The sequence below is a fragment of the Lactuca virosa genome, chromosome 4 (genome assembly GCF_052849685.1).
Source record: "Lactuca virosa cultivar CGN04683 chromosome 4, Lactuca_virosa_CGN04683_v6, whole genome shotgun sequence".
Classification (NCBI taxonomy): domain Eukaryota; kingdom Viridiplantae; phylum Streptophyta; class Magnoliopsida; order Asterales; family Asteraceae; genus Lactuca; species Lactuca virosa.
Genome location: NC_136429.1, coordinates 81,657,868 through 81,685,837, shown reverse-complemented (window position 1 = coordinate 81,685,837; position 27,970 = coordinate 81,657,868). Strand labels below are relative to the sequence as shown.

The 27,970-nt window shown below is 35.7% G+C and overlaps 2 protein-coding genes, 1 long non-coding RNA gene and 3 pseudogenes across 6 annotated transcripts; 3 read left to right on the top strand and 3 right to left on the bottom strand.

Annotated features, from left to right (window-relative positions):
- Positions 1–5: 5 nt before the first annotated feature.
- Positions 6–877, top strand: LOC145104680 (conserved oligomeric Golgi complex subunit 4 pseudogene; annotated as a pseudogene).
- Positions 878–1,699: 822 nt separating this feature from the next.
- LOC145105779 (cell division control protein 48 homolog C-like) lies at positions 1,700–8,344 on the bottom strand. Of its 2 annotated transcripts, XM_079042858.1 has the most exons (11): positions 8,298–8,344; positions 6,360–7,147; positions 5,554–6,278; positions 5,344–5,460; positions 5,151–5,255; positions 4,958–5,023; positions 4,331–4,395; positions 4,057–4,258; positions 2,918–3,082; positions 2,762–2,820; positions 1,700–2,094 (listed from the first exon to the last, which is right to left on the bottom strand). In XM_079042858.1, the coding sequence occupies exons 2-10, from the start codon at positions 7,102–7,104 to the stop codon at positions 2,773–2,775; spliced, it is 2,238 nt and encodes a 745-aa protein (XP_078898984.1). In that variant the 5' UTR covers positions 7,105–7,147; positions 8,298–8,344; the 3' UTR covers positions 1,700–2,094; positions 2,762–2,772. The 2 variants fall into 2 exon arrangements, with proteins under 2 accessions (XP_078898984.1, XP_078898983.1); XM_079042857.1 differs by lacking the exon at positions 1,700–2,094 and having other exon boundaries at positions 2,517–2,820.
- Positions 8,345–9,478: 1,134 nt separating this feature from the next.
- On the bottom strand, positions 9,479–10,088 carry LOC145109841 (uncharacterized). The gene is made up of 3 exons (XR_013709257.1): positions 9,804–10,088; positions 9,581–9,646; positions 9,479–9,516 (listed from the first exon to the last, which is right to left on the bottom strand). It is a non-coding gene; the product is annotated as an uncharacterized LOC145109841 (long non-coding RNA).
- Positions 10,089–11,325: 1,237 nt separating this feature from the next.
- LOC145104679 (conserved oligomeric Golgi complex subunit 4 pseudogene) lies at positions 11,326–12,197 on the top strand (annotated as a pseudogene).
- A 903-nt stretch (positions 12,198–13,100) lies between these two features.
- LOC145105775 (cell division control protein 48 homolog C-like) lies at positions 13,101–26,264 on the bottom strand. 3 transcript variants are annotated; one of them, XM_079042854.1, is made up of 13 exons: positions 25,757–26,259; positions 25,594–25,692; positions 24,474–24,614; positions 22,561–23,348; positions 21,755–22,479; positions 21,545–21,661; positions 21,352–21,456; positions 21,159–21,224; positions 20,532–20,596; positions 20,258–20,459; positions 14,239–14,403; positions 14,083–14,141; positions 13,101–13,415 (listed from the first exon to the last, which is right to left on the bottom strand). In XM_079042854.1, coding segments are annotated over exons 1-12 (2,523 nt in total). In that variant the 5' UTR covers positions 25,759–26,259; the 3' UTR covers positions 13,101–13,415; positions 14,083–14,093. The 3 variants fall into 3 exon arrangements, with proteins under 3 accessions (XP_078898980.1, XP_078898979.1, XP_078898978.1); XM_079042853.1 differs by lacking the exon at positions 13,101–13,415 and having other exon boundaries at positions 13,855–14,141; positions 25,757–25,822; positions 26,187–26,264; XM_079042852.1 differs by lacking the exon at positions 13,101–13,415 and having other exon boundaries at positions 13,855–14,141; positions 25,757–25,822; positions 25,980–26,259.
- Positions 26,265–27,261: 997 nt separating this feature from the next.
- Positions 27,262–27,621, top strand: LOC145104678 (conserved oligomeric Golgi complex subunit 4 pseudogene; annotated as a pseudogene).
- The last annotated feature ends 349 nt before the right edge of the window (positions 27,622–27,970 follow it).

Genomic DNA, 27,970 nt, shown 5'->3' with positions numbered 1-27,970 from the left:
TATAAATGGGTAGATTTTCCAAAGTACAATGCCTTAATAAGAAAAAAAATTGAACGTACAATGCTGTAGAAGAAAGAAATGAAAGTACATTACTATTTCCTCCATCAACCTTTTCTTTAGTTGATTTGACTCTAATAGTTTTTGAGATGTTGGATTCATTATAATTTTGTTTTGGGGATTTGTAAGTATGTTGCTATAATGTGTAAAGAAATGTAAGTACATTGTCTACATTGGTTTTCTTAATCAGGTATTCCCCACACCAGGTGACAGAGAAAGAATCAAGTCATGTCTATCCGAATTAGGAGAAATGAGCAACGGCTTCAATAAAACCCTAAATTCCAGTCTAGAACACCTCGTAGGCACCGTGACCCACCGAATCCGTCCAGTCCTAGACACCGTAGCAACCGTATCCTACGAGCTCTCTGAATCAGAATACGCGGAAAACGAGGTAAACGACCCGTGGGTCCAACGACTCCTTCACGCAGTCGAAACCAACACATCGTGGCTCCAACCACTAATGACTGCCAACAACTATGACTCTTTTGTTCATTTGGTAATCGACTTCATTGTAAAAAGACTCGAACTTATCATGATGCAAAAAAGATTCAGTCAGCTTGGTGGTTTGCAACTTGACCGGGACGTGCGGGCCCTCGTGAGTCATTTCTCGGGGATGACTCAGAGGACTGTGAGAGATAAGTTTGCGAGGTTGACAAAAATGGCTACGATTTTGAATTTGGAGAAGGTGTCGGAGATTTTGGACTTTTGGGGGGAGAATTCGGGACCTATGACTTGGAGGTTGACTCCCGCTGAGGTTAGGAGGGTTTTGGGGATGAGAGTTGATTTTAAACCGGAGGCTATTGCTGCTCTTAAGTTGTGATGCTCAATTTGATTCAATTTGTAATCCCCGATGTTCTTTATATCTTGTTTTTTTTGTTAAAAAGTAAAGGTGGATCTCTTTCTGTTGCTTCTTAGTTATTTGATGAGCTTCCTGTGAAAAGAAATAAGACGAGGGGCATTTATGTCATTATACTTCCTTACTGAATGGTGATTGGTTTATTCATTTGGAGATTAAAGGTGGTCAGTCGGTTGCTTAGTTAGTGGTGAGATAGTTAGAAGAAGAAAGTGGTATTATAAATAAGAGGGATTAATTAGAAGAAGTCATTGATTCATTATGATATTTTGTTATTGGGTTTTCTTTGGAGAGTCTCTTACCTCTCGAATGTGAGAACAAACATCAGTAAACATTTCAAATTGTTCATCATTATCCTAAGAATTAAATGCAAGAAATAGCAACATATTTATCTTGATTTGTTTCTTATGGGTAGGAATTTAAACGGAACCAAATTATACAACCAAACTCACCTGTTTAGGAAATTCATCCGACATACTTAATTTGAAAGAGGCCATAACTTTTGTGACCGGCTGTAATCTTAATCATTGATTTTTTGATCAAACGGCCAAGATTTGATTTCAATTATGTGGTTTGGCTTTGTTTTGAACCTAGTTCATGTTTGTCATCCTGTTCTATGATGTTTTCTGATTAAAGCACAATGTTTTGAAAACTCTACCAAATTATAGCAAATATCATCCAAGAAAAATGTAATTTTCACTACTACGATTGAATATATTTTTCAAAAAGAAAAAAAAAACGAGAGTATAATGTTGTGATTGGTTAATTTTCTTAAAGTAAGATGCATTGATAAGATAAAGATAATGAAAGTACAATGTTGTAATAGAAAAATTAACTAGGATGCTATAATCCATAAACAAATGGAACTATAAATATGTTTGCCATAGAGGTAAGGAGGTGAGAATTCAGAAGTGAGGTGAGGGCATCAAACTTCTTGCCTTTGAGGAGTGGAATCTCTTTCTATCAACCAACCAAATCAGATAGATTTGGTGCTTGTAATATTGATTTTTACCATATGTTCTGTATTGGTGCTTAATTTCGTTTACACACATACATTCTGATCTTTCACATACACTCCAAACATTTTTTATTTTTGTTAAAACCAGTAGCACTGCACATCTGTCAGGCTCCTCCGACTCAGGTGATCAGATTTCATCTAATGGTACTTAGAGTTTGGATATATTCTGCATCATGGGCCAAAATGCAAGAAATAGAAATGTATCTTAATAGGTTAAATTCTAGAAGTACAATGTTTTAATCATATAGAGTTTCATAGTTGAATGCCTAAATAGGAAAAAAATGCAATGTATAAATATGTTTTATTTTCAAAGTGTAATGCCTTAATAAGAAAAAAATTGAAAGGTACAATGTTTTCAAACTGTAATATCTTAATACGTCGAACATATTATATAAAAAAAATTATTGCTTAATCTCCCACCGCAACGCGTGACTTAAAACCCTAATAAAAACATTTATTCATTTTATTATCCAAATTGTGAGTCATGTATGATTGAGTTATAACATTGATTTATCTTACGTTTAATAATATATATAACTAAAAGCAAATACCCTACTAAAAAATATTCAAAATCATAAAACGACTATTATGCAATAAATTTTTGATAATAACTTTAAAATCACCAGAGAAAAATACCACAAAAAATGTGTATAAGGTTGTATGAAGTGGTACATAGGTTGTTGACCCGTGAAAATAAAACTGATTCTATTTTTTAAACAACCTATGTAAATAGTAAATAGTCGATAATTTTAACATACTCAAGTCAAAGCACCCAAACTGCTTTATCTATTATCAAATATGAAGTATCAGAAATAAGGTGCAATAAACCCTACTTGTTCCACATTTACGATGCTCCAAACGTCTTTGATAGTCGATGTAAATATTGTATTTGCTGCAGCAAAAAACACACATATTAGAAGTAAATCTCTTTCTGTTACAGGCTTCCTAGAACAAGGTATAACTTTCATTGCATGATTTACAGGTCATACCTTATCTGAGACAGAAGGGGAGATTTTTCCCAAAGCTTGCTCAAAATGTATAGCTTTAATAGTATGTGGCAACCCACGTAATGAGCTTTTTGGTTCATCTCTAGCTTTTGCAGCTTGCATTATGTTAAATCTCTCTTCACGAACAATCATGATAGCTTCTTTCATCTGAAATTTGGACAAAAAGTGACGTCAAGGCTAAAAATTCGCGTATTGACATCATAAAAAGGCTTGATAAACTTTCTTCTAACGCATTTTTAGGGATAATTGCAAGAAATAGAAATGTACTTTTCAAAATCTTTTGGGACTAAATGCAAGAAACAGCAATGTGCTTTGCAAATCTTTTGGGAACTAAATGAAAGAAATAGCAATGTATTTTTATTTATTTGTGTGTTATAGCATACTATGTTCATTTCTTTCTATTACGGTATTGTGCGTACCCAATAATAGCATTGTAGTTTCAATTTTGTTTGATGTTCTTATTTGGACAATGTACTTTGAAAAATCTATCCAATAATCCAATTATAACAATGATAATTGCTTTGCATTTGGATTACATTGTTAAACATTGGGTAGATCTTCCAAATTACAACGTTGTAATAGAAATAAATAAAAAATGGATGCTAAAATAAACAAATCAATGGAAGTACGTCGCTATTTCTTGCATTTAACCCAATCTTCAGTTACAGCATATATTGTATTTTCGGTTCTTCTTATTAAAACATTGTTCTTCCAAATTATATATTATTAAAGCACTGTAATATGAATATCTACCCAAATGTAGCTATAATGAGTTGACTTTTTAAAGAACAATTTCCTAATAAGAAATAATTGAAACACACAATGCTCTAATAACAAAAAAATAGAAGTAGAATGCTATAGATGAAAAAAAAAAACAAAAATAAATTAGTATTCCTTGCATTTAGTTCATAATATTTTGAACATGTAACTGCTAACTATATATTTTTATTATATCTTACATCAAATTAAATGTTGAACTTTTTGTGTGATATAGTAAATGATTATTAGTTTTTAGTTTTAAATTAAAATAGTTTGATATGTATATTGAAAAGCCATTGCTATTTTAAATCTTTATGATGCTTAAAATTTGTCATATGCATGTGTATGGAAGAGATGCGAACCAATGCAAAAAGATCGGCTCCACTAAAATTTGCACAAGCCTCACTCTGACCAATAGCAATCAAGTCCACGTCAGCATCTATTGGCTTATTCCTAGCAAGAGCTTTCAAGATCAACCCACGTTCATCTGGATTTGGCAGAGGCACATACACAAGCTTCTCCATTCTTTTGGGTCGTAAGAGTGCCTTGTCCACCATCTCAGGCCTAAAATCAAATCAACAGGATCAGTCATAAATAAACTAATTTATAAAGAAAATCAAAGATGACGTGTCACACCTGTTTGTAGCACCAATTACATAAACGCCCTTTCGTTGGTCAACACCATCTAGCTCTACCAAAAGCTGCGAAAATAAAAGAGCTTTTATCTCTCCGGATCACTAATTAAGGTGCTGTTTTTTTTGACTAAATAAATGGACTTAGGGGTTGTTTCTTTTTTCCATTAAGTCTTTTATGGGTAGAATGGCTAAATGGATAATGATGTCTTTGTGGATAACGTGCTGCATACATAAGGTTTGTTTCTTTTCTTTTCTGGTTTGAATGAAACTACAATAACCATTTCACCCTAAAATTCCCAACAAACAATTTTCACAACATGCATCAATTAATTTTAACATGAGAGTAGTTGGGAGGAAAAAGAGGACATAAAATAGGTAAATTGTTGGTGTCTTAAAAGTTAATACATTAAGCCATGTATTTATGCTTAAAACCCTTTAAGTCACTTTGTCCATACTAAGTCAAAAGAAGAAACAGCCTTGTATATTAAGTGTTAATTTAACCTATTTAACACATTAAGTAAAAAAGAAACAACCCAACGGGGAACAAATATAAGCATTAAGACCGGTCTTAATTTAGATCCAAAAAAAAGGAAAAGTCTTTAGTCATACAATAAAAAAAGTTGGTAACCTGAGTCACAACTCCCTGGACCACGTGTCCCCCTTCTTTTCCACGGTTTGTTGTCAGAGCATCTATCTGCAATAAACAAAGCACCAACATTAATCCCATGAACTTGGCTATCAACCTTAAATGATCAGCCATCTCAATTTTCAAATCCCAATTTTGATAATAAAAAAAGGAGAGAAATCTGAAAAAGGAAAACCTCATCGAAGAACACTATGCATGGGGAACACGTCCTTGCACGACTGAATATTGTTCGAATTGCCGATTCAGCCTCACCAACATATTTGCTCAAAAGCTCAGGACCCTTCACAGTGAAAAAATAATTAAAAAATATTGATAAAAATGGCCACACGAGTAAAAATATATATCAAGTACTAGAGTTTGTGAAAAACCTTAACGTATATGAAATTTGCTCCTGATTCATTAGCAACAGCTTGGGCAATTAATGTTTTCCCACAACCAGGTGGTCCATATAGCAAAAACCCCATCTCCATATCAAGTCCACATTTCTGAAAATATAAGTTGTATGAACAAAGACTGTGTCTTTTTTCAGGCCAAATAAATCAAGAGTAGTGATCACATAAGTGCCATTATTTAATTACCTGATCAAACTCGTCAGGAAATTTTATAGGCCCAATTATATTACGGTTAAACTCCCTTCTCAAAGTATCAAGACCTCCAACATCTTCCCATTTAACATTTGGAATCATAGAAAAACCTTCTCTTTTGGAAGACGCGATAACATTTTTTATTGCTACCTCAAAATCCAACATTCTCACGCCTTCAAGTTTCTCTAATTCCTCAACAGACCACCCTTTCTCCCACCAACGTTCATTTTTCTCACTTCCTTTACAAAGTTCCAACTCTCTTTCATCTATGACTCTTGCCATAGCAAGACTCCCAGCTTCAGTCACCAGTCCTTCCAAATCAGCACCAACATACCCTGAAGTCGCCCTAGAAACTTTCACTAGATCAAGATCACCTGACACTCTCAAATCACGTGTAACAACTTTAAGAATCTGCAATCTTGCTTTTTCATCTGGGACACCTAAAGCAATCTCACGATCAAACCTTCCAGTCCTTCTTAATGCTGGGTCAAGAACATCAGGTCTGTTAGTAGCACCAATTACTAAGACGTATCCTTGTTTTACACCTCTGTGGGATTGATCCATGCATGCCAATAATTGTGTCACAATCCGGCTTTCCATTTTTGTTTGATGATTTTCTCTTTTTGAAGCAATTGCATCGATTTCGTCGATGAAAACTATAGATGGTGTTGTTCTGTATGCTTTTGAAAATAGCTCTCGTATGTTCTCTTCTGATGCACCTGAAATTTTTGCAACGAAAAAGAATTATGGATTATTCTAGCTAGTTTCCTGATACTACAGTTTTATTCACGTTACATTACCTGATATACCAGAGACCATCTCACTGGCTGCAACCTCATAGAATGGAAATCCAGTCTCGTTAGCAATGGCTCGAGCTAGCGTTGACTTTCCACACCCTGGCGGACCATGTAACAAAATGCCAACCGTTGGCCTAACTCCATGCCTACGAGGTAACTCTGGATGATATAAAGGAATAATCACCTGTTTCTTCAACATATTTACCACATCATCCATTCCACCAAAGTCCTTAAACCTTGGCCCATCGTTGTGTCTTCCATTCGCATCAACACCATCATCATTGTGTCTTCCATTCGCATCAACATCATTTGATAAGTTGCTCCGTTTTTGTGCCTTAACACGTCTATATGTATATTCTTTCATTGAACCAACCGTTTTGGTTTCCTTTCTGTACGTGTTTCTAAGTCTCGACTTTGTTAAATCAAACTCCGGTTCTGATTTCAGGCCATATACATCATCCTCAGATGTCAAAACTGGACTTCTATCTTCTTCGTCGCCATCATCTGATTGCGATTCCGAGTATGAAGACTCTGATTCATGTAACTCAATTCGTCTTTTCTTTCCTGTTATGTTGCTGGAAGCTAGGGTTTGTTTCACCTTTCTGGTGAAAGGTTGGAGCTTGTAAAGACGGTATTTGGGAAAAGTGGTGCGGAGGCCGTCGACAAGTTGGTCGACTGATGAAGCGTCATTACCGTAGGTTTCTTGTACCCGTAGGACGTTCTCCAACAGAGTACCTGTTTTCTTCATCGGAGTATGCAGGAAGGCAGCGGCCGGCGATATTGTGGCTTCTCTATGAAATTAGGTTTAAGAAGTTTATTATATAGGTTATGGAAAAAGGGCAGTCTTGTCATTTCAACTTACAAAGAAATAATGAAATCTGGAGTTTTGTATAAGAAGGTAGTACTTTCGAAAAATATTTACCGAATAGCGGTGATTTGAAATTTATTTACCAAAGTATTGTAAAAACAATATTCGTTGTGGAACTCACCTTTTTTTACAAATTAAAATTCAAAAAAATAATGGCTTTGATCGCAATGTTGTTTGCCGGCAAACCTTTCCTGCCGGTAAAACCCAAATTATCGAACAGTGTTACACCGATAATCAAATCTTTTAAAAACTAAAGCAATAAAGCACAGCCAAACATGCCTATGAAATCTACTAGTATTAGCAACGTCCTAGAGATGTAATTTTTATCCAAATGATCGAATTGCTCCCGCTTATGAACCCTAAAAAGCAATGAATTATTAATAAGACACTAATAACTACAGGGAAGTGGAGTGAAATTAATATTCTTGATAATATCTAACTCGAAGTCAACAATAGGTTAGATGGCTCGTAAAAAGGATGAAAATTTCCACAGTCCGGTGTAACACTGTATGATAATCTCGACTTTGTTGGCATAGTTCCAAATGACTTTGTTGTTTGTTTCAGGTCTCAGGAGCACCACAATCACGGGCGGAACACAAACAATAAGGGCTAGGGTGCCGAAACTAAAATTTACAAAAAGCCATAGAAACATGTTTAATTTTGTTCCAAATTGTCACAGTTAATGTATATATTTGTAAGAAAACTAAGTAAACATAAAAGATAAAAATAACATTAAAATAAAATATTATTGTGGATTTTTCATTCTAGAATATCTAAATACTGAAAATCTTACTTACTCCAATTTTATTAACCGTAACTTTGTTATCCTTAAACATATCTTCTTTTATTTATGTGTAAGACCTATAACATACACCTTTATTACCCCTATAACATACACCTTTATTACCCCTATACATACACCATATCCCAGCTACATTTATTACCCCTATACATACACCATATCCCCAACCAGGTATATCTATGACTAAAGATTTATAATATAAATATATAAATGAGATACTTATATGTATCTAGAAATGAGAGAGAGTAAGAGGCGAAGAGGAAATGTGTACCTTCGTTGTGGAGTCGGCGGAGAGGAAACCAGTGGTAGTCTGGCGCCGGTGACTCGGGAGGAGAGAGAGAATAAGGAGTCGGCGGAGAACGGTCGATTGATCCCGAAAAAGGGAGAGAGCAAGAAGTCCGGTGAGTTGTAACTTGCAAGAATGAGGAAGAGTTACGGTTTCAAATTAAGGAAAAACTACCTGTCATCTTCTCTTCTTCTCTTCTGGTTTCGATGCATAACTCCCGTGAGTTGCAAGAAAACAAGCGGAGTCGATAGTATTTTTAGGGTTCGTTGATTTGAATATGTAAGTTAATAATTAATTTCATGGTATTTTTATATGGTTATTTTGTAAGTTTCCTACTTTTTATATTGTTACTTTATAAATTTCCTACTTTCTAGTCAAATTAGTTTTGCTTGGATAAGTTTCCTAATTTTCTAAACTTAAGCTTAATTACTGATATTCAATAGAAAAAAACATGAGGGCTGGTGTTACAATCTTTTAAATAATTAACTTATATGATCACCGATTCTATAGATATTGCTGTTTAATTGATAAAAAAACAGGGGGGCCATGGCCCCCAGTCTCTTCTATGTTCTGCCACTGACCACAATTCTGGGGGCTATAACTTAAATTAAATAATTTATCTTGACCACATTGGGATCGTTCTCAATCGGTTTCCTGTGTTTCCGGTTCACTTTACCACGTAAAAACATGTACGCGACAAGAGCTTGCAGCTTCCATTATTTACAACAAGAAGTTTTGGAGGACAGGGGAGGTCTAATGAAAGTTAGGTTGAAAGAAGAATAATCGGTCCACTTTTTTTTCTATCTTTAACTATTATTTGGTAAAACCCAATAATTTTTTCTAATACATTATATTATTATTTCTTTACACTACAAACAAAAATCCAAAATTAAGAACATAGAAAGGACGCTTCTTATTTTTGTAAAGCACAAATCATGAAATTAGCGCTTCATGTTCTAACAAATTAAACATTTAAATAAAATTATTCATTTTTAAAAAGATTTATATCCTCCCACTTACATTTCAATTACAGTAGCCTCCATCTCTCTTATCACTGGGTGGTGAGTATAATGATGCTTTGCAGCAGAAAATGAGGGAGCCTAACCTTGGAGGAAAGCTGTTTTTGGGTGGTGTTGGAGTGCAGAAAACAAGAATTGATATTTCTACCGCCTTGAATAACATGGATGTGAGCAGTGAGTATGCCCTGAAATTAAGACATCAGATTGAAGAGCAATGTGCTGAGGTATGTATTTATCATCTAAACCTACATTTCCACCACTATCTTGTGTGTTTCATTATACTTGTCTTGAAGAAATATAGGTTGGATTCGTTCCCTATAAAAAAACCCTGTCAGCCACTAAAGTAACCAGTAATAATATTGCACATCAAGAAATATGTTAAAACCAGCTTATTTTCCTAAAAATGCGATAATGTAATGTCATTTGACATGAACATTAGAATATTCTCATGAACAATCATTCTTATTGTTACCTGTTTATGAGATAATGAAGAAGTCTTAGCTATATGCCTATATATGCAGTCATTTAGGTTTTAGTGAACCAACATCCCAGAAGCTATCATATCCGCTAACATAGAAAAATTAGCAGAATAGCAATGGTTCATCTTTCAATATCCCAACAACAAAATACTATGTTAATTTCATCCAAAATGACTATATGTCAAAGAACAAAATGTTACCAATGCACAACTATGGAATGCCAACATACTATCTAAATACTTCAGGGGAGCCAGGAGGGAACAAGTAAGCTAACTATATAGTACAATTAAAGAACACTTCAATCTTGTCTTTATCTTCAACCAATATATTAGTTGCCTTGAAAAGAACAAGTAAGCTAAGTATGCAGTACAGTTAAAGAACAAGTAGGGTAGCTATGTAGTACAGTTAAAGAACAAGTAAACTATCTATGTAGTACATTTAAAAGAACACCTCAATCTTTTCTTTATCTTCAACCAATATATTAGTCGCCTTTAAAAGAACAAGTAAGCTAACTATGTAGTACAGTTAAAGAACAAGTAGGGTAGCTATGTAGTACAGTTAAAGAACAAGTAAACTAAAAGTGTAGTACAGTTAAAAGAACACATCAATCTTGTCTTTATCATCAACTAATGTGTTAGTGGCCTTGAAAAGAACAAGTAAGCCAACTATGTAGTACAATCAAAGACCAAGTAGGGTAGCTATGTAGTACATTTGAAAGAACAAGTAGGACAATTCAAGAACACATCAATCATTTCTTAATCAACTTATGGAAAGGATATAACTACTCGTGCAGTTGTTTATCTTCAAAATCAGTTTAAAAGTTGATCAAATTACTAAAAGCGGAGGTGAAAATATTGGTGGATCATACCAATTTCAATTGATGAGAAAGACAATGGTGTGCAATCAGTATACAAGCAACACCAATGCAAAAAAAATGCTATCAACTGTTAACACATAAAAAGCATCAATTACAAGAGATAGAGTTGCAAAAAGGAAAAAAAAATATATCTTCATTACCACTAAATTTTGGGGCACAGTTTCAAAAAATGAAAGATGTGGTTCACTTATGAACCTTAATCTTTGAACTGATATAACTGGTATAATTATTTAGATAAAACCAAGATTGGTATGTTGTCTATCTTTTTGCTCAATTAATTGTTAATTTGCTACATGGTTTGCCTACATGAGACAAGATTGTTGACATCACAATTGTGCATTGCCAATATATTATACATGGGAATGGTTATTTTGCTAAATCTTTAGAGAAAAAACTTAACCTATTTTGTTTTGGGGATATATAATGATGACCATTGCTATCTGGCTGGATTTTTATAGGGTTAAATTCAAGAAATAACAATGTACTTCCATTGATATGTTTACTATAGCATCCTACTTTAATTACCTCCTGTTACATCATTGTACTTTGAAAAAATACCCTATTTATAGCAATGTCATCTAAATACAAAGCAAGTTTCACTGCTATATAAGAAAAAGACTAATATCATAATGCTATAAATGGATAGATTTTCCAAAGTACAATGCCTTAATAAGAAAAAAAATTGAACGTACAATGCTGTAGAAGAAAGAAATGAAAGTACATTACTATTTCCTCCATCAACCTTTTCTTTAGTTGATTTGACTCTAATAGTTTTTGAGATGTTGGATTCATTATAATTTTGTTTTGGGGATTTGTAAGTATGTTGCTATAATGTGTAAAGAAATGTAAGTACATTGTCTACATTGGTTTTCTTAATCAGGTATTCCCCACACCAGGTGACAGAGAAAGAATCAAGTCATGTCTATCCGAATTAGGAGAAATGAGCAACGGCTTCAATAAAACCCTAAATTCCAGTCTAGAACACCTCGTAGGCACCGTGACCCACCGAATCCGTCCAGTCCTAGACACCGTAGCAACCGTATCCTACGAGCTCTCTGAATCAGAATACGCGGAAAACGAGGTAAACGACCCGTGGGTCCAACGACTCCTTCACGCAGTCGAAACCAACACATCGTGGCTCCAACCACTAATGACTGCCAACAACTATGACTCTTTTGTTCATTTGGTAATCGACTTCATTGTAAAAAGACTCGAACTTATCATGATGCAAAAAAGATTCAGTCAGCTTGGTGGTTTGCAACTTGACCGGGACGTGCGGGCCCTCGTGAGTCATTTCTCGGGGATGACTCAGAGGACTGTGAGAGATAAGTTTGCGAGGTTGACACAAATGGCTACGATTTTGAATTTGGAGAAGGTGTCGGAGATTTTGGACTTTTGGGGGGAGAATTCGGGACCTATGACTTGGAGGTTGACTCCCGCTGAGGTTAGGAGGGTTTTGGGGATGAGAGTTGATTTTAAACCGGAGGCTATTGCTGCTCTTAAGTTGTGATGCTCAATTTGATTCAATTTGTAATCCCCGATGTTCTTTATATCTTGTTTTTTTTTGTTAAAAAGTAAAGGTGGATCTCTTTCTGTTGCTTCTTAGTTATTTGATGAGCTTCCTGTGAAAAGAAATAAGACGAGGGGCATTTATGTCATTATACTTCCTTACTGAATGGTGATTGGTTTATTCATTTGGAGATTAAAGGTGGTCAGTCGGTTGCTTAGTTAGTGGTGAGATAGTTAGAAGAAGAAAGTGGTATTATAAATAAGAGGGATTAATTAGAAGAAGTCATTGATTCATTATGATATTTTGTTATTGGGTTTTCTTTGGAGAGTCTCTTACCTCTCGAATGTGAGAACAAACATCAGTAAACATTTCAAATTGTTCATCATTATCCTAAGAATTAAATGCAAGAAATAGCAACATATTTATCTTGATTTGTTTCTTATGGGTAGGAATTTAAACGGAACCAAATTATACAACCAAACTCACCTGTTTAGGAAATTCATCCGACATACTTAATTTGAAAGAGGCCATAACTTTTGTGACCGGCTGTAATCTTAATCATTGATTTTTTGATCAAACGGCCAAGATTTGATTTCAATTATGTGGTTTGGATTTGTTTTGAACCTAGTTCATGTTTGTCATCCTGTTCTATGATGTTTTCTGATTAAAGCACAATGTTTTGAAAACTCTACCAAATTATAGCAAATATCATCCAAGAAAAATGTAATTTTCACTACTACGATTGAATATATTTTTCAAAAAGAAAAAAAAAACGAGAGTATAATGTTGTGATTGGTTAATTTTCTTAAAGTAAGATGCATTGATAAGATAAAGATAATGAAAGTACAATGTTGTAATAGAAAAATTAACTAGGATGCTATAATTCATAAACGAATGGAACTATAAATATGTTTGCCATAGAGGTAAGGAGGTGAGAATTCAGAAGTGAGGTGAGGGCATCAAACTTCTTGCCTTTGAGGAGTGGAATCTCTTTCTATCAACCAACCAAATCAGATAGATTTGGTGCTTGTAATATTGATTTTTACCATATGTTCTGTATTGGTGCTTAATTTCGTTTACACACATACATTCTGATCTTTCACATACACTCCAAACATTTTTTATTTTTGTTAAAACCAGTAGCACTGCACATCTGTCAGGCTCCTCCGACTCAGGTGATCAGATTTCATCTAATGGTACTTAGAGTTTGGATATATTCTGCATCATGGGCCAAAATGCAAGAAATAGAAATGTATCTTAATAGGTTAAATTCTAGAAGTACAATGTTTTAATCATATAGAGTTTCATAGTTGAATGCCTAAATAGGAAAAAAATGCAATGTATAAATATGTTTTATTTTCAAAGTGTAATGCCTTAATAAGAAAAAAATTGAAAGGTACAATGTTTTCAAACTGTAATATCTTAATACGTCGAACATATTATATAAAAAAAATTATTGCTTAATCTCCCACCGCAACGCGTGACTTAAAACCCTAATAAAAACATGTATTCATTTTATTATCCAAATTGTGAGTCATGTATGATTGAGTTATAACATTGATTTATCTTACGTTTAATAATATATATAACTAAAAGCAAATACCCTACTAAAAAATATTCAAAATCATAAAACGACTATTATGCAATAAATTTTTGATAATAACTTTAAAATCACCAGAGAAAAATACCACAAAAAATGTGTATAAGGTTGTATGAAGTGGTACATAGGTTGTTGACCCGTGAAAATAAAACTGATTCTATTTTTTAAACAACCTATGTAAATAGTAAATAGTCGATAATTTTAACATACTCAAGTCAAAGCACCCAAACTGCTTTATCTATTATCAAATATGAAGTATCAGAAATAAGGTGCAATAAACCCTACTTGTTCCACATTTACGATGCTCCAAACGTCTTTGATAGTCGATGTAAATATTGTATTTGCTGCAGCAAAAAACACACATATTAGAAGTAAATCTCTTTCTGTTACAGGCTTCCTAGAACAAGGTATAACTTTCATTGCATGATTTACAGGTCATACCTTATCTGAGACAGAAGGGGAGATTTTTCCCAAAGCTTGCTCAAAATGTATAGCTTTAATAGTATGTGGCAACCCACGTAATGAGCTTTTTGGTTCATCTCTAGCTTTTGCAGCTTGCATTATGTTAAATCTCTCTTCACGAACAATCATGATAGCTTCTTTCATCTGAAATTTGGACAAAAAGTGACGTCAAGGCTAAAAATTCGAGTATTGACATCATAAAAAGGCTTGATAAACTTTCTTCTAACGCATTTTTAGGGATAATTGCAAGAAATAGAAATGTACTTTTCAAAATCTTTTGGGACTAAATGTAAGAAACAGCAATGTGCTTTGCAAATCTTTTGGGAACTAAATGAAAGAAATAGCAATGTATTTTTATTTATTTGTGTGTTATAGCATACTATGTTCATTTCTTTCTATTACGGTATTGTGCGTACCCAATAATAGCATTGTAGTTTCAATTTTGTTTGATGTTCTTATTTGGACAATGTACTTTGAAAAATCTATCCAATAATCCAATTATAACAATGATAATTGCTTTGCATTTGGATTACATTGTTAAACATTGGGTAGATCTTCCAAATTACAACGTTGTAATAGAAATAAATAAAAAATGGATGCTAAAATAAACAAATCAATGGAAGTACGTCGCTATTTCTTGCATTTAACCCAATCTTCAGTTACAGCATATATTGTATTTTCGGTTCTTCTTATTAAAACATTGTTCTTCCAAATTATATATTATTAAAGCACTGTAATATGAATATCTACCCAAATGTAGCTATAATGAGTTGACTTTTTAAAGAACAATTTCCTAATAAGAAATAATTGAAACACACAATGCTCTAATAACAAAAAAATAGAAGTAGAATGCTATAGATGAAAAAAAAAACAAAAATAAATTAGTATTCCTTGCATTTAGTTCATAATATTTTGAACATGTAACTGCTAACTATATATTTTTATTATATCTTACATCAAATTAAATGTTGAACTTTATTAGACAAATGTTATATATATTAGGCGTTAATTACATGTTTATATTCTAGAGGGATCATAGTGTAAATATATCTATTATTAATACTTATGTAATCGTGACATTCTGAGAAGATATACAATTCACGTTTTACCAGTTTAACTTGGTATCAGAGCCGCTATTCCCTAACCCTAAAATTGGCGCCACAGCAGCTCACAAGATCATCAACCGCACTAGACAGCTACAATCATCCACATCAACCTGCACCTGTTTCTACTCTTTCTTCCTCTTTTCTCTTGTCGATCAGTACACATTGACATTAGCCAATACAATGGCGCCTCTCACAGCATTCACTACTGCAGAGAAAACAGCCCACAACTCTCATAAATTTGCCTTTACTTTGTCCCCAAACAACTATGGCTACTGGAAAACTATGTTACAGCCCTTTCTGGTTACAAACAACCTGTTCGGGTATGTTGATGGCACCATACAGTGCCCACCAGCCACCATCGTGTCCACCACCCCTACAGGAAAAGAAGGCGACACCATGACCACATCCACATCTACTACTAACCCTTGTTACAATACATGGGTCTCTAATGATGCGCATGTTCGAATGCTTATTCTGTCCACCATCTCTGAGACGTCTTTTCAGCATGTTCAAGGTAATACATCACGTGATCTTTGGCTGTCTTTAGAAAGTGCTTATGCTCCTCATACTTCTTCTCGTGAATATACTCTTAAAACCCAACTTCTGAAAATCACAATGAAAGAAGATGAGTCCTCATCTGCTTACTTAACCCGTGCACAAGAGTATTCTAATGCTCTTGCTAATATTGGCGAACCAGTTAAAGAAAAGGACCTTGTCATGCTGGTTATCTCTGGCTTAAGAGAAGAATACAATGGCTTGAAATCTACCCTTTTAGCAAGACAGTCTCCAACAGCCTTTGCTGAACTTCATGGTCTACTGTCCGACCATGACTACATGATTACAAAGACCTCCACAGTGATGCCACCAGCCCAAGCGTTCACAACCACCACTAGACAGCCCGGTTCCATGGCTGCTGGTTCGTCTCTATCACAAGATGAAGCAATCCAAGCTGTTCAAAAGCTTGCACAACAGCTGGGGTTACAGCTCCAGCCAACTAATTCAACATCAACCCAAGCTTTTTACACAAATCGATCAGGAAACAATCGCAACAGCCGATCAACAAACAACCGTGGGCGTGGCAGCTACAACAATCGTCCACAAGGAGGAGGTAATAGAAACCAATTTAGTTGGGCATCTAATCAAAATACTGTGTATGGTACATGTAACAGGTGCGGTATTGGGCATGTTCCGTCTCAATGCCCTAATCGAGATCCCTCCACCATACGTGTGAGACAACAACAACCATCCGCTAATTTTGCAGATTATCGATCCCGGGCCTCCTCTACCTGGGTCACTGATACTGGGTCTAGTCATCATGTTGCATCCGATCTCTCGAGCTTTGATCACTCCGAGGCATACCATGGCCATGACAACTTACATGTTGGCAACGGTAAAGGTTTACCCATTCTCCATATTGGCTCCTCTAAACTCTATTCTCCTAATAAAACTTTTCATCTCTCACAAATTCTTCATGTTCCAGAAATCAAGCAAAACCTTCTTTCTGTTCAAAAATTCTGCGATGATAATAATGTTTATTTTGAATTTCACACTTCCTTTTTTGCTGTGAAGGACGAGAATACTCACACTACCCTCCTCATGGGTCCAAGTAGTGGCGGCCTTTACTCCTTCCACCTTCCGCAGTTGCAGTCTACCTCGTCTAAAGTTGCTTTCTCCGCTACTCGTGCTTCTTCCGTCACTTGGCATCAACGACTTGGACATCCCCATCCGCAGCTGTTGAAGTCAATGATTTCTAGATATAGTTTACCTTTATCAAACAATTTTGTCAATTCACCTTGTGATTCTTGTTCTATTGGAAAATCTTCAAAACTTCATCTATCATCTTCTAATTATAAAAGTTCTCATATTTTAGATTTACTCTTTTGTGATGTTTGGGGACCAGCCCCTGTTACTTCTTTTGAAGACCATCGATATTTCTTACTATGTGCTGATCATTTTTCTAGTTTTATGTGGATTTTTCCCTTAAAATCCAAATCTGATGTCTTTAGTACTTTCCAACAGTTTCTTCTTACAGTAGAACGACAATTTCAAACCAAACTAAAATCTGTTCAAACTGATTGGGGAGGTGAATTTCGAAACCTCTCTAAGTTTTTCTCATCTCTCGGCATTACTCATCGCTTGTCTTGTCCTCACACGAGTGAACATAATGGCGTTGTTGAGCGTCGTCACCGTCATGTGGTCGAAACCGGCCTCACTCTTCTTGCTCAATCCGGTGTTCCACAACGGTTTTGGCATTATGCTTTTGACACAGCCGTCTATCTCATAAATCGTATGCCTTCTAGAACCAACTCCAATATCTCAACTTTCGAACATGTTTTCAAACACAAACCTGATTTTTCCTTTCTTCGTGTGTTTGGTTGTCGATGTTATCCACATCTCCGTCCGTATAACAAGCATAAAATGGATTTCAGATCTCTTCCGTGCATTTTTCTTGGATATAGCACCTCCCACCATGGTTATCGGTGCTTTGACCCTCTTTCCGAACGCCTTTATATCGCTCGTCATGTTCGTTTTCATGAACAATTATTCCCTTACCAAATCAGCCCATCATCTCCACCCACATCTTCCTTTGATCCTTATACATCCTCTTATCCTACTCCTGTACCTGTACCTGACATATCAACTCCTTCCAATCCATCCCCTACACCTCCTACGTCACCTACACCATCTCCTTCCAATACATCCCCTCCACCTCCTATATCACCTACACCATCTCCTTTCAATACATCCCCTACACCTCCTACATCACCTACACCATCTCCCGCATCATCTTCTTCCCCTATATCTCCACATGAACCTCCTCTTCCGCCTCTCCTTTATACCTTTGCTCGACGCCCTAAAACTACCACCACCTCTCAACCAGAAAACACCACATCTCAACTAGCACATTCTACCTCCCAACCCGACAGTTCCTCCTCTCTACCTCGTCCTCGTCCCTCTAATTTGCGTCCTAATCCTAAACCCTCTCAACCATATAGTCCGGCCTCCTATCATACTACTACTGTTCATACCGAACCAGCCACCTTTAACGTTGCTAACAAATCGCCTCAATGGCGTCAGGCATGGCCGACGAGTATTCTGCTCTTCAGCGCAACAACACCTGGTCCTTAGTTCCTCCTCCATCGAATGCTAATGTTGTTGGTTGTAAATGGGTCTATAAGCTCAAACGTGATCCAACTGGGGCAATTACACGTTACAAAGCGCGTCTTGTTGCAAAAGGTTATCGTCAGCAACATGGTCTTGATTATCATGAGACTTTTAGTCTCGTTGTCAAAGCGACTACAATTCGGGTGGTTCTATCCTTGGCAGTCTCACGCAGTTGGCCCTTACGACAACTTGATGTTCAAAATGCCTTCTTACATGGCGATCTCACAGAGACAGTCTACTTGCAACAACCATCGGGTTTTGTTGATCCGGACAAACCTGATCATGTTTGTCTTCTCCACAAGTCTCTCTATGGACTTAAGCAAGCTCCCCGAGCATGGTTTCATCGGTTGTCAACTGCACTTCATGCTCTTGGTTTTCGTGGATCTAAAACGGATCCTTCGCTGTTTATATACTCCTCTAACGGTGTTCTCTTGTATATGCTTGTTTATGTTGATGACATTATTCTCACAGGAAATAGTACCGCTGATATCGACCGGGTTGTTCAGCATCTTAGTCGCATTTTTGCTCTACAAGATTTGGGGTCGTTATCTTATTTTTTGGGGGTTGAAATTATTAAGCAGGGTCCGACATTGTTTTGTCTCAAAGAAAATACATACTCGAGCTACTTGAACGTGCGAATTTGTCTAATGCCAAATCTGTGCCATCTCCGATTACTACCACCGCCAATCTTGCCCTTGGCGACAGTCCACCATTTGAAGACCCGGTTAAATATCGTCAAACAGTTGGTGCACTTCAATATGTGACTCTTTCACGGCCGGATATTTCGTTTGCGGTAAACAAAGTGTGTCAATTTATGCACTCTCCGACTCAGAATCATTGGTCTGCGGTTAAACGCATTTTGCGTTACTTACTTGGCACAGTAACAAGTGGACTTTTATTTCAGCGCAATTCCGATAGTGTTCTTCATGCTTACACAGATTCCACTTTTAATGTCTTGAATGCTTTCTCTGATTCTGACTGGGCTGGTTGTCCGGATGATCGTCGATCCACGGGGGGATATGCTATATATCTCGGTTGTAATCTTGTCTCATGGTCTGCTAGGAAACAAAAGACTGTCTCGCGATCATCAACAGAATCCGAGTACAAAGCCTTAGCCGATACAGTTGCTGAACTCACATGGCTTCAAACTCTTCTACATGAACTACGATTTTCTACTCGTACTGTTCCAGTTCTATGGTGTGATAATCTTGGTGCTACATACCTATCTGCTAATCCTGTCTTTCATGCTCATACCAAACATGTTGAAGTTGACTTTCATTTTGTTAGAGAAAAGGTTGCTCAAAAACAACTCCTGGTTCAGTTCATCAAAACAGATGACCAGATTGCAGATGTGTTCACTAAACCACTGCCTTCTCAACGTTTTCAGTTCTTGCGGTCCAAGCTAAGAGTCGCTCCCCGACCTTAGCTTGCGGGGGAATATTATACAAATGTTATATATATTAGGCATTAATTACATGTTTATATTCTAGAGGGATCATAGTGTAAATATATCTATTATTAATACTTATGTAATCGTGACATTCTGAGAAGATATACAATTCACGTTTTACCTATTTAACTAACTTTTTGTGTGATATAGTAAATGATTATTAATTTTTAGTTTTAAATTAAAATAGTTTGATATGTATATTGAAAAGCCATTGCTATTTTAAATCTTTATGATGCTTAAAATTTGTCATATGCATGTGTATGGAAGAGATGCGAACCAATGCAAAAAGATCGGCTCCACTAAAATTTGCACAAGCCTCACTCTGACCAATAGCAATCAAGTCCACATCAGCATCTATTGGCTTATTCCTAGCAAGAGCTTTCAAGATCAACCCACGTTCATCTGGATTTGGCAGAGGCACATACACAAGCTTCTCCATTCTTTTGGGTCGTAAGAGTGCCTTGTCCACCATCTCAGGCCTAAAATCAAATCAACAGGATCAGTCATAAATAAACTAATTTATAAAGAAAATCAAAGATGACGTGTCACACCTGTTTGTAGCACCAATTACATAAACGCCCTTTCGTTGGTCAACACCATCTAGCTCTACCAAAAGCTGCGAAAATAAAAGAGCTTTTATCTCTCCGGATCACTAATTAAGGTGCTGTTTTTTTTGACTAAATAAATGGACTTAGGGGTTGTTTCTTTTTTCCATTAACTCTTTTATGGGTAGAATGGCTAAATGGATAATGATGTCTTTGTGGATAACGTGCTGCATACATAAGGTTTGTTTCTTTTCTTTTCTGGTTTGAATGAAACTACAATAACCATTTCACCCTAACATTCCCAACAAACAATTTTCACAACATGCATCAATTAATTTTAACATGAGAGTAGTTGGGAGGAAAAAGAGGACATAAAATAGGTAAATTGTTGGTGTCTTAAAAGTTAATACATTAAGCCATGTATTTATGCTTAAAACCCTTTAAGTCACTTTGTCCATACTAAGTCAAAAGAAGAAACAGCCTTGTATATTAAGTGTTAATTTAACCTATTTAACACATTAAGTAAAAAAGAAACAACCCAACGGGGAACAAATATAAGCATTAAGACCGGTCTTAATTTAGATCCAAAAAAAAGGAAAAGTCTTTAGTCATACAATAAAAAAAGTTGGTAACCTGAGTCACAACTCCCTGGACCACGTGTCCCCCTTCTTTTCCACGGTTTGTTGTCAGAGCATCTATCTGCAATAAACAAAGCACCAACATTAATCCCATGAACTTGGCTATCAACCTTAAATGATCAGCCATCTCAATTTTCAAATCCCAATTTTGATAATAAAAAAAGGAGAGAAATCTGAAAAAGGAAAACCTCATCGAAGAACACTATGCATGGGGAACACGTCCTTGCACGACTGAATATTGTTCGAATTGCCGATTCAGCCTCACCAACATATTTGCTCAAAAGCTCAGGACCCTTCACAGTGAAAAAATAATTAAAAAATATTGATAAAAATGGCCACACGAGTAAAAATATATATCAAGTACTAGAGTTTGTGAAAAACCTTAACGTATATGAAATTTGCTCCTGATTCATTAGCAACAGCTTGGGCAATTAATGTTTTCCCACAACCAGGTGGTCCATATAGCAAAAACCCCATCTCCATATCAAGTCCACATTTCTGAAAATATAAGTTGTATGAACAAAGACTGTGTCTTTTTTCAGGCCAAATAAATCAAGAGTAGTGATCACATAAGTGCCATTATTTAATTACCTGATCAAACTCGTCAGGAAATTTTATAGGCCCAATTATATTACGGTTAAACTCCCTTCTCAAAGTATCAAGACCTCCAACATCTTCCCATTTAACATTTGGAATCATAGAAAAACCTTCTCTTTTGGAAGACGCGATAACATTTTTTATTGCTACCTCAAAATCCAACATTCTCACGCCTTCAAGTTTCTCTAATTCCTCAACAGACCACCCTTTCTCCCACCAACGTTCATTTTTCTCACTTCCTTTACAAAGTTCCAACTCTCTTTCATCTATGACTCTTGCCATAGCAAGACTCCCAGCTTCAGTCACCAGTCCTTCCAAATCAGCACCAACATACCCTGAAGTCGCCCTAGAAACTTTCACTAGATCAAGATCACCTGACACTCTCAAATCACGTGTAACAACTTTAAGAATCTGCAATCTTGCTTTTTCATCTGGGACACCTAAAGCAATCTCACGATCAAACCTTCCAGTCCTTCTTAATGCTGGGTCAAGAACATCAGGTCTGTTAGTAGCACCAATTACTAAGACGTATCCTTGTTTTACACCTCTGTGGGATTGATCCATGCATGCCAATAATTGTGTCACAATCCGGCTTTCCATTTTTGTTTGATGATTTTCTCTTTTTGAAGCAATTGCATCGATTTCGTCGATGAAAACTATAGATGGTGTTGTTCTGTATGCTTTTGAAAATAGCTCTCGTATGTTCTCTTCTGATGCACCTGAAATTTTTGCAACGAAAAAGAATTATGGATTATTCTAGCTAGTTTCCTGATACTACAGTTTTATTCACGTTACATTACCTGATATACCAGAGACCATCTCACTGGCTGCAACCTCATAGAATGGAAATCCAGTCTCGATAGCAATGGCTCGAGCTAGCGTTGACTTTCCACACCCTGGCAGACCATGTAACAAAATGCCAACCGTTGGCCTAACTCCATGCCTACGAGGTAACTCTGGATGATATAAAGGAATAATCACCTGTTTCTTCAACATATTTATCACATCATCCATTCCACCAAAGTCCTTAACCCTTGGCCCATCGTTGTGTCTTCCATTCGCATCAACACCATCATCATTGTGTCTTCCATTCGCATCAACATCATTTGATAAGTTGCTCCGTTTTTGTGCCTTAACACGTCTATATGTATATTCTTTCATTGAACCAACCGTTTTGGTTTCCTTTCTGTACGTGTTTCTAAGTCTCGACTTTGTTAAATCAAACTCCGGTTCTGATTTCAGGCTATATACATCATCCTCAGATGTCAAAACTGGACTTCTATCTTCTTCGTCGCCATCATCTGATTGCGATTCCGAGGATGAAGACTCTGATTCATGTAACTCAATTCGTCTTTTCTTTCCTGTTATGTTGCTGGAAGCGAGGGTTTGTTTCACCTTTCTGGTGAAAGGTTGGAGCTTGTAAAGACGGTATTTGGGAAAAGTGGTGCGGAGGCGGTCGACAAGTTGGTCGACTGATGAAGCGTCATTACCGTAGGTTTCTTGTACCCGTAGGACGTTCTCCAACAGAGTACCTGTTTTCTTCATCGGAGTATGCAGGAAGGCAGCGGCCGGCGATATTGTGGCTTCTCTATGAAATTAGGTTTAAGAAGTTTATTATATAGGTTATGGAAAAAGGGCAGTCTTGTCATTTCAACTTAAAAAGAAATAATGAAATCTCGAGTTTTGTATAAGAAGGTAGTACTTTCGAAAAATATTTACCGAATAGCGGTGATTTGAAATTTATTTACCAAAGTATTGTAAAAACAACATTCGTTGCGGAACTCACCTTTTTTTACAAATTAAAATTCAAAAAAATAATGGTTTTGATCGCAATGTTGTTTGCCGGCAAACCTTTCCTGCCGGTAAAACCCAAATTATCGAACAGTGTTACACCGATAATCAAATCTTTTAAAAACTAAAGCAATAAAGCACAGCCAAACATGCCTATGAAATCTACTAGTATTAGCAACGCCCTAGAGATGTAATTTTTATCCAAATGATCGAATTGCTCCCGCTTATGAACCCTAAAAAGCAATGAATTATTAATAAGACACTAATAACTACAGGGAAGTGGAGTGAAATTAATATTCTTGATAATATCTAACTCGAAGTCAACAATAGGTTAGATGGCTCGTAAAAAGGATGAAAATTTCCACGGTCGGTGTAACACTGTATGATAATCTCGACTTTGTTGGCATAGTTCCAAATGACTTTGTTGTGTGTTTCAGGTCTCAGGAGCACCACAATCACGGGCGGAACACAAACAATAAGGGCTAGGGTGCCGAAACTAAAATTTACAAAAAGCCATAGAAACATGTTTAATTTTGTTCCAAATTGTCACAGTTAATGTATATATTTGTAAGAAAACTAAGTAAACATAAAAGATAAAAATAACATTAAAATAAAATATTATTGTGGATTTTTCATTCTAAAATATCTAAATACTGAAAATCTTACTTACTCCAATTTTATTAACCGTAACTTTGTTACCCTTAAACATATCTTCTTTTATTTATGTGTAAGACCTATAACATACACCTTTATTACCCCTATACATACACTATATCCCAGCCACATTTATTACCCCTATACATACACCATATCCCCAACCAGGTATATCTATGACTAAAGATTTATAATATAAATATATAAATGAGATACTTATATGTATCTAGAAATGAGAGAGAGTAAGAGGCGAAGAGGAAATGTGTACCTTCGTTGTGGAGTCGGCGGAGAGGAAAGCAGTGGTGGTCTGGCGCCGGTGACCCGGGAGGAGAGAGAGAATAAGGAGTCGGCGGAGAACGGTCGATTGATCCCGAAAAAGGGAGAGAGCAAGAAGTCCGGTGAGTTGTAACTTGCAAGAATGAGGAAGAGTTACGGTTTCAAATTAAGGAAAAACTACCTGTCATCTTCTCTTCTTCTCTTCTGGTTTCAATGCATAACTCCCGTGAGTTGCAAGAAAACAAGCGGAGTCGATAGTATTTTTAGGGTTTGTTGATTTGAATATGTAAGTTAATAATTAATTTCATGGTATTTTTATATGGTTATTTTGTAAGTTTTCTACTTTTTATATTGTTACTTTATAAATTTCCTACTTTCTAGTCAAATTAGTTTTGCTTGGATAAGTTTCCTAATTTTCTAAACTTAAGCTTAATTACTGATATTCAATAGAAAAAAACATGAGGGCTGGTGTTACAATCTTTTAAATAATTAACTTATATGATCACCGATTCTATAGATATTGTTGTTTAATTGATAAAAAAACAGGGGGGCCATGGCCCCCAGTCTCTTCTATGTTCTGCCACTGACCACAATTCTGGGGGCTATAACTTAAATTAAATAATTTATCTTGACCACATTGGGATCGTTCTCAATCGGTTTCCTGTGTTTCCGGTTCACTTTACCACGTAAAAACATGTACGCGACAAGAGCTTGCAGCTTCCATTATTTACAACAAGAAGTTTTGGAGGACAGGGGAGGTCTAATGAAAGTTAGGTTGAAAGAAGAATAATCGGTCCACTTTTTTTTCTATCTTTAACTATTATTTGGTAAAACCCAATAATTTTTTCTAATACATTATATTATTATTTCTTTACACTACAAACAAAAATCCAAAATTAAGAACATAGAAAGGACGCTTCTTATTTTTGTAAAGCACAAATCATGAAATTAGCGCTTCATGTTCTAACAAATTAAACATTTAAATAAAATTATTCATTTTTAAAAAGATTTATATCCTCCCACTTACATTTCAATTACAGTAGCCTCCATCTCTCTTATCACTGGGTGGTGAGTATAATGATGCTTTGCAGCAGAAAATGAGGGAGCCTAACCTTGGAGGAAAGCTGTTTTTGGGTGGTGTTGGAGTGCAGAAAACAGGAATTGATATTTCTACCGCCTTGAATAACATGGATGTGAGCAGTGAGTATGCCCTGAAATTAAGACATCAGATTGAAGAGCAATGTGCTGAGGTATGTATTTATCATCTAAACCTACATTTCCACCACTATCTTGTGTGTTTCATTATACTTGTCTTGAAGAAATATAGGTTGGATTCGTTCCCTATAAAAAAACCCTGTCAGCCACTAAAGTAACCAGTAATAATATTGCACATCAAGAAATATGTTAAAACCAGCTTATTTTCCTAAAAATGCGATAATGTAATGTCATTTGACATGAACATTAGAATATTCTCATGAACAATCATTCTTATTGTTACCTGTTTATGAGATAATGAAGAAGTCTTAGCTATATGCCTATATATGCAGTCATTTAGGTTTTAGTGAACCAACATCCCAGAAGCTATCATATCCGCTAACATAGAAAAATTAGCAGAATAGCAATGGTTCATCTTTCAATATCCCAACAACAAAATACTATGTTAATTTCATCCAAAATGACTATATGTCAAAGAACAAAATGTTACCAATGCACAACTATGGAATGCCAACATACTATCTAAATACTTCAGGGGAGCCAGGAGGGAACAAGTAAGCTAACTATATAGTACAATTAAAGAACACTTCAATCTTGTCTTTATCTTCAACCAATATATTAGTTGCCTTGAAAAGAACAAGTAAGCTAAGTATGCAGTACAGTTAAAGAACAAGTAGGGTAGCTATGTAGTACAGTTAAAGAACAAGTAAACTATCTATGTAGTACATTTAAAAGAACACCTCAATCTTTTCTTTATCTTCAACCAATATATTAGTCGCCTTTAAAAGAACAAGTAAGCTAACTATGTAGTACAGTTAAAGAACAAGTAGGGTAGCTATGTAGTACAGTTAAAGAACAAGTAAACTAAAAGTGTAGTACAGTTAAAAGAACACATCAATCTTGTCTTTATCATCAACTAATGTGTTAGTGGCCTTGAAAAGAACAAGTAAGCCAACTATGTAGTACAATTAAAGACCAAGTAGGGTAGCTATGTAGTACATTTAAAAGAACAAGTAGGACAATTCAAGAACACATCAATCATTTCTTAATCAACTTATGGAAAGGATATAACTACTCGTGCAGTTGTTTATCTTCAAAATCAGTTTAAAAGTTGATCAAATTACTAAAAGTGGAGGTGAAAATATTGGTGGATCATACCAATTTCAATTGATGAGAAAGACAATGGTGTGCAATCAGTATACAAGCAACACCAATGCAAAAAAAATGCTATCAACTGTTAACACATAAAAAGCATCAATTACAATAGATAGAGTTGCAAAAAGGAAAAAAAAATATATCACCATTACCACTAAATTTTGGGGCACAGTTTCAAAAAATGAAAGATGTGGTTCACTTATGAACCTTAATCTTTGAATTGATATAACTGGTATAATTATTTAGATAAAACCAAGATTGGTATGTTTTCTATCTTTTTGCTCAATTAATTGTTAATTTGCTACATGGTTTGCCTACATGAGACAAGATTGTTGACATCACAATTGTGCATTGCCAATATATTATACATGGGAATGGTTATTTTGCTAAATCTTTAGAGAAAAAACTTAATGACTGCCAACAACTATGACTCTTTTGTTCATTTGGTAATCGACTTCATTGTAAAAAGACTCGAACTTATCATGATGCAAAAAAGATTCAGTCAGCTTGGTGGTTTGCAACTTGACCGGGACGTGCGGGCCCTCGTGAGTCATTTCTCGGGGATGACTCAGAGGACTGTGAGAGATAAGTTTGCGAGGTTGACACAAATGGCTACGATTTTGAATTTGGAGAAGGTGTCGGAGATTTTGGACTTTTGGGGGGAGAATTCGGGACCTATGACTTGGAGGTTGACTCCCGCTGAGGTTAGGAGGGTTTTGGGGATGAGAGTTGATTTTAAACCGGAGGCTATTGCTGCTCTTAAGTTGTGATGCTCAATTTGATTCAATTTGTAATCCCCGATGTTCTTTATATCTTGTTTTTTTTTGTTAAAAAGTAAAGGTGGATCTCTTTCTGTTGCTTCTTAGTTATTTGATGAGCTTCCTGTGAAAAGAAATAAGACGAGGGGCATTTATGTCATTATACTTCCTTACTGAATGGTGATTGGTTTATTCATTTGGAGATTAAAGGTGGTCAGTCGGTTGCTTAGTTAGTGGTGAGATAGTTAGAAGAAGAAAGTGGTATTATAAATAAGAGGGATTAATTAGAAGAAGTCATTGATTCATTATGATATTTTGTTATTGGGTTTTCTTTGGAGAGTCTCTTACCTCTCGAATGTGA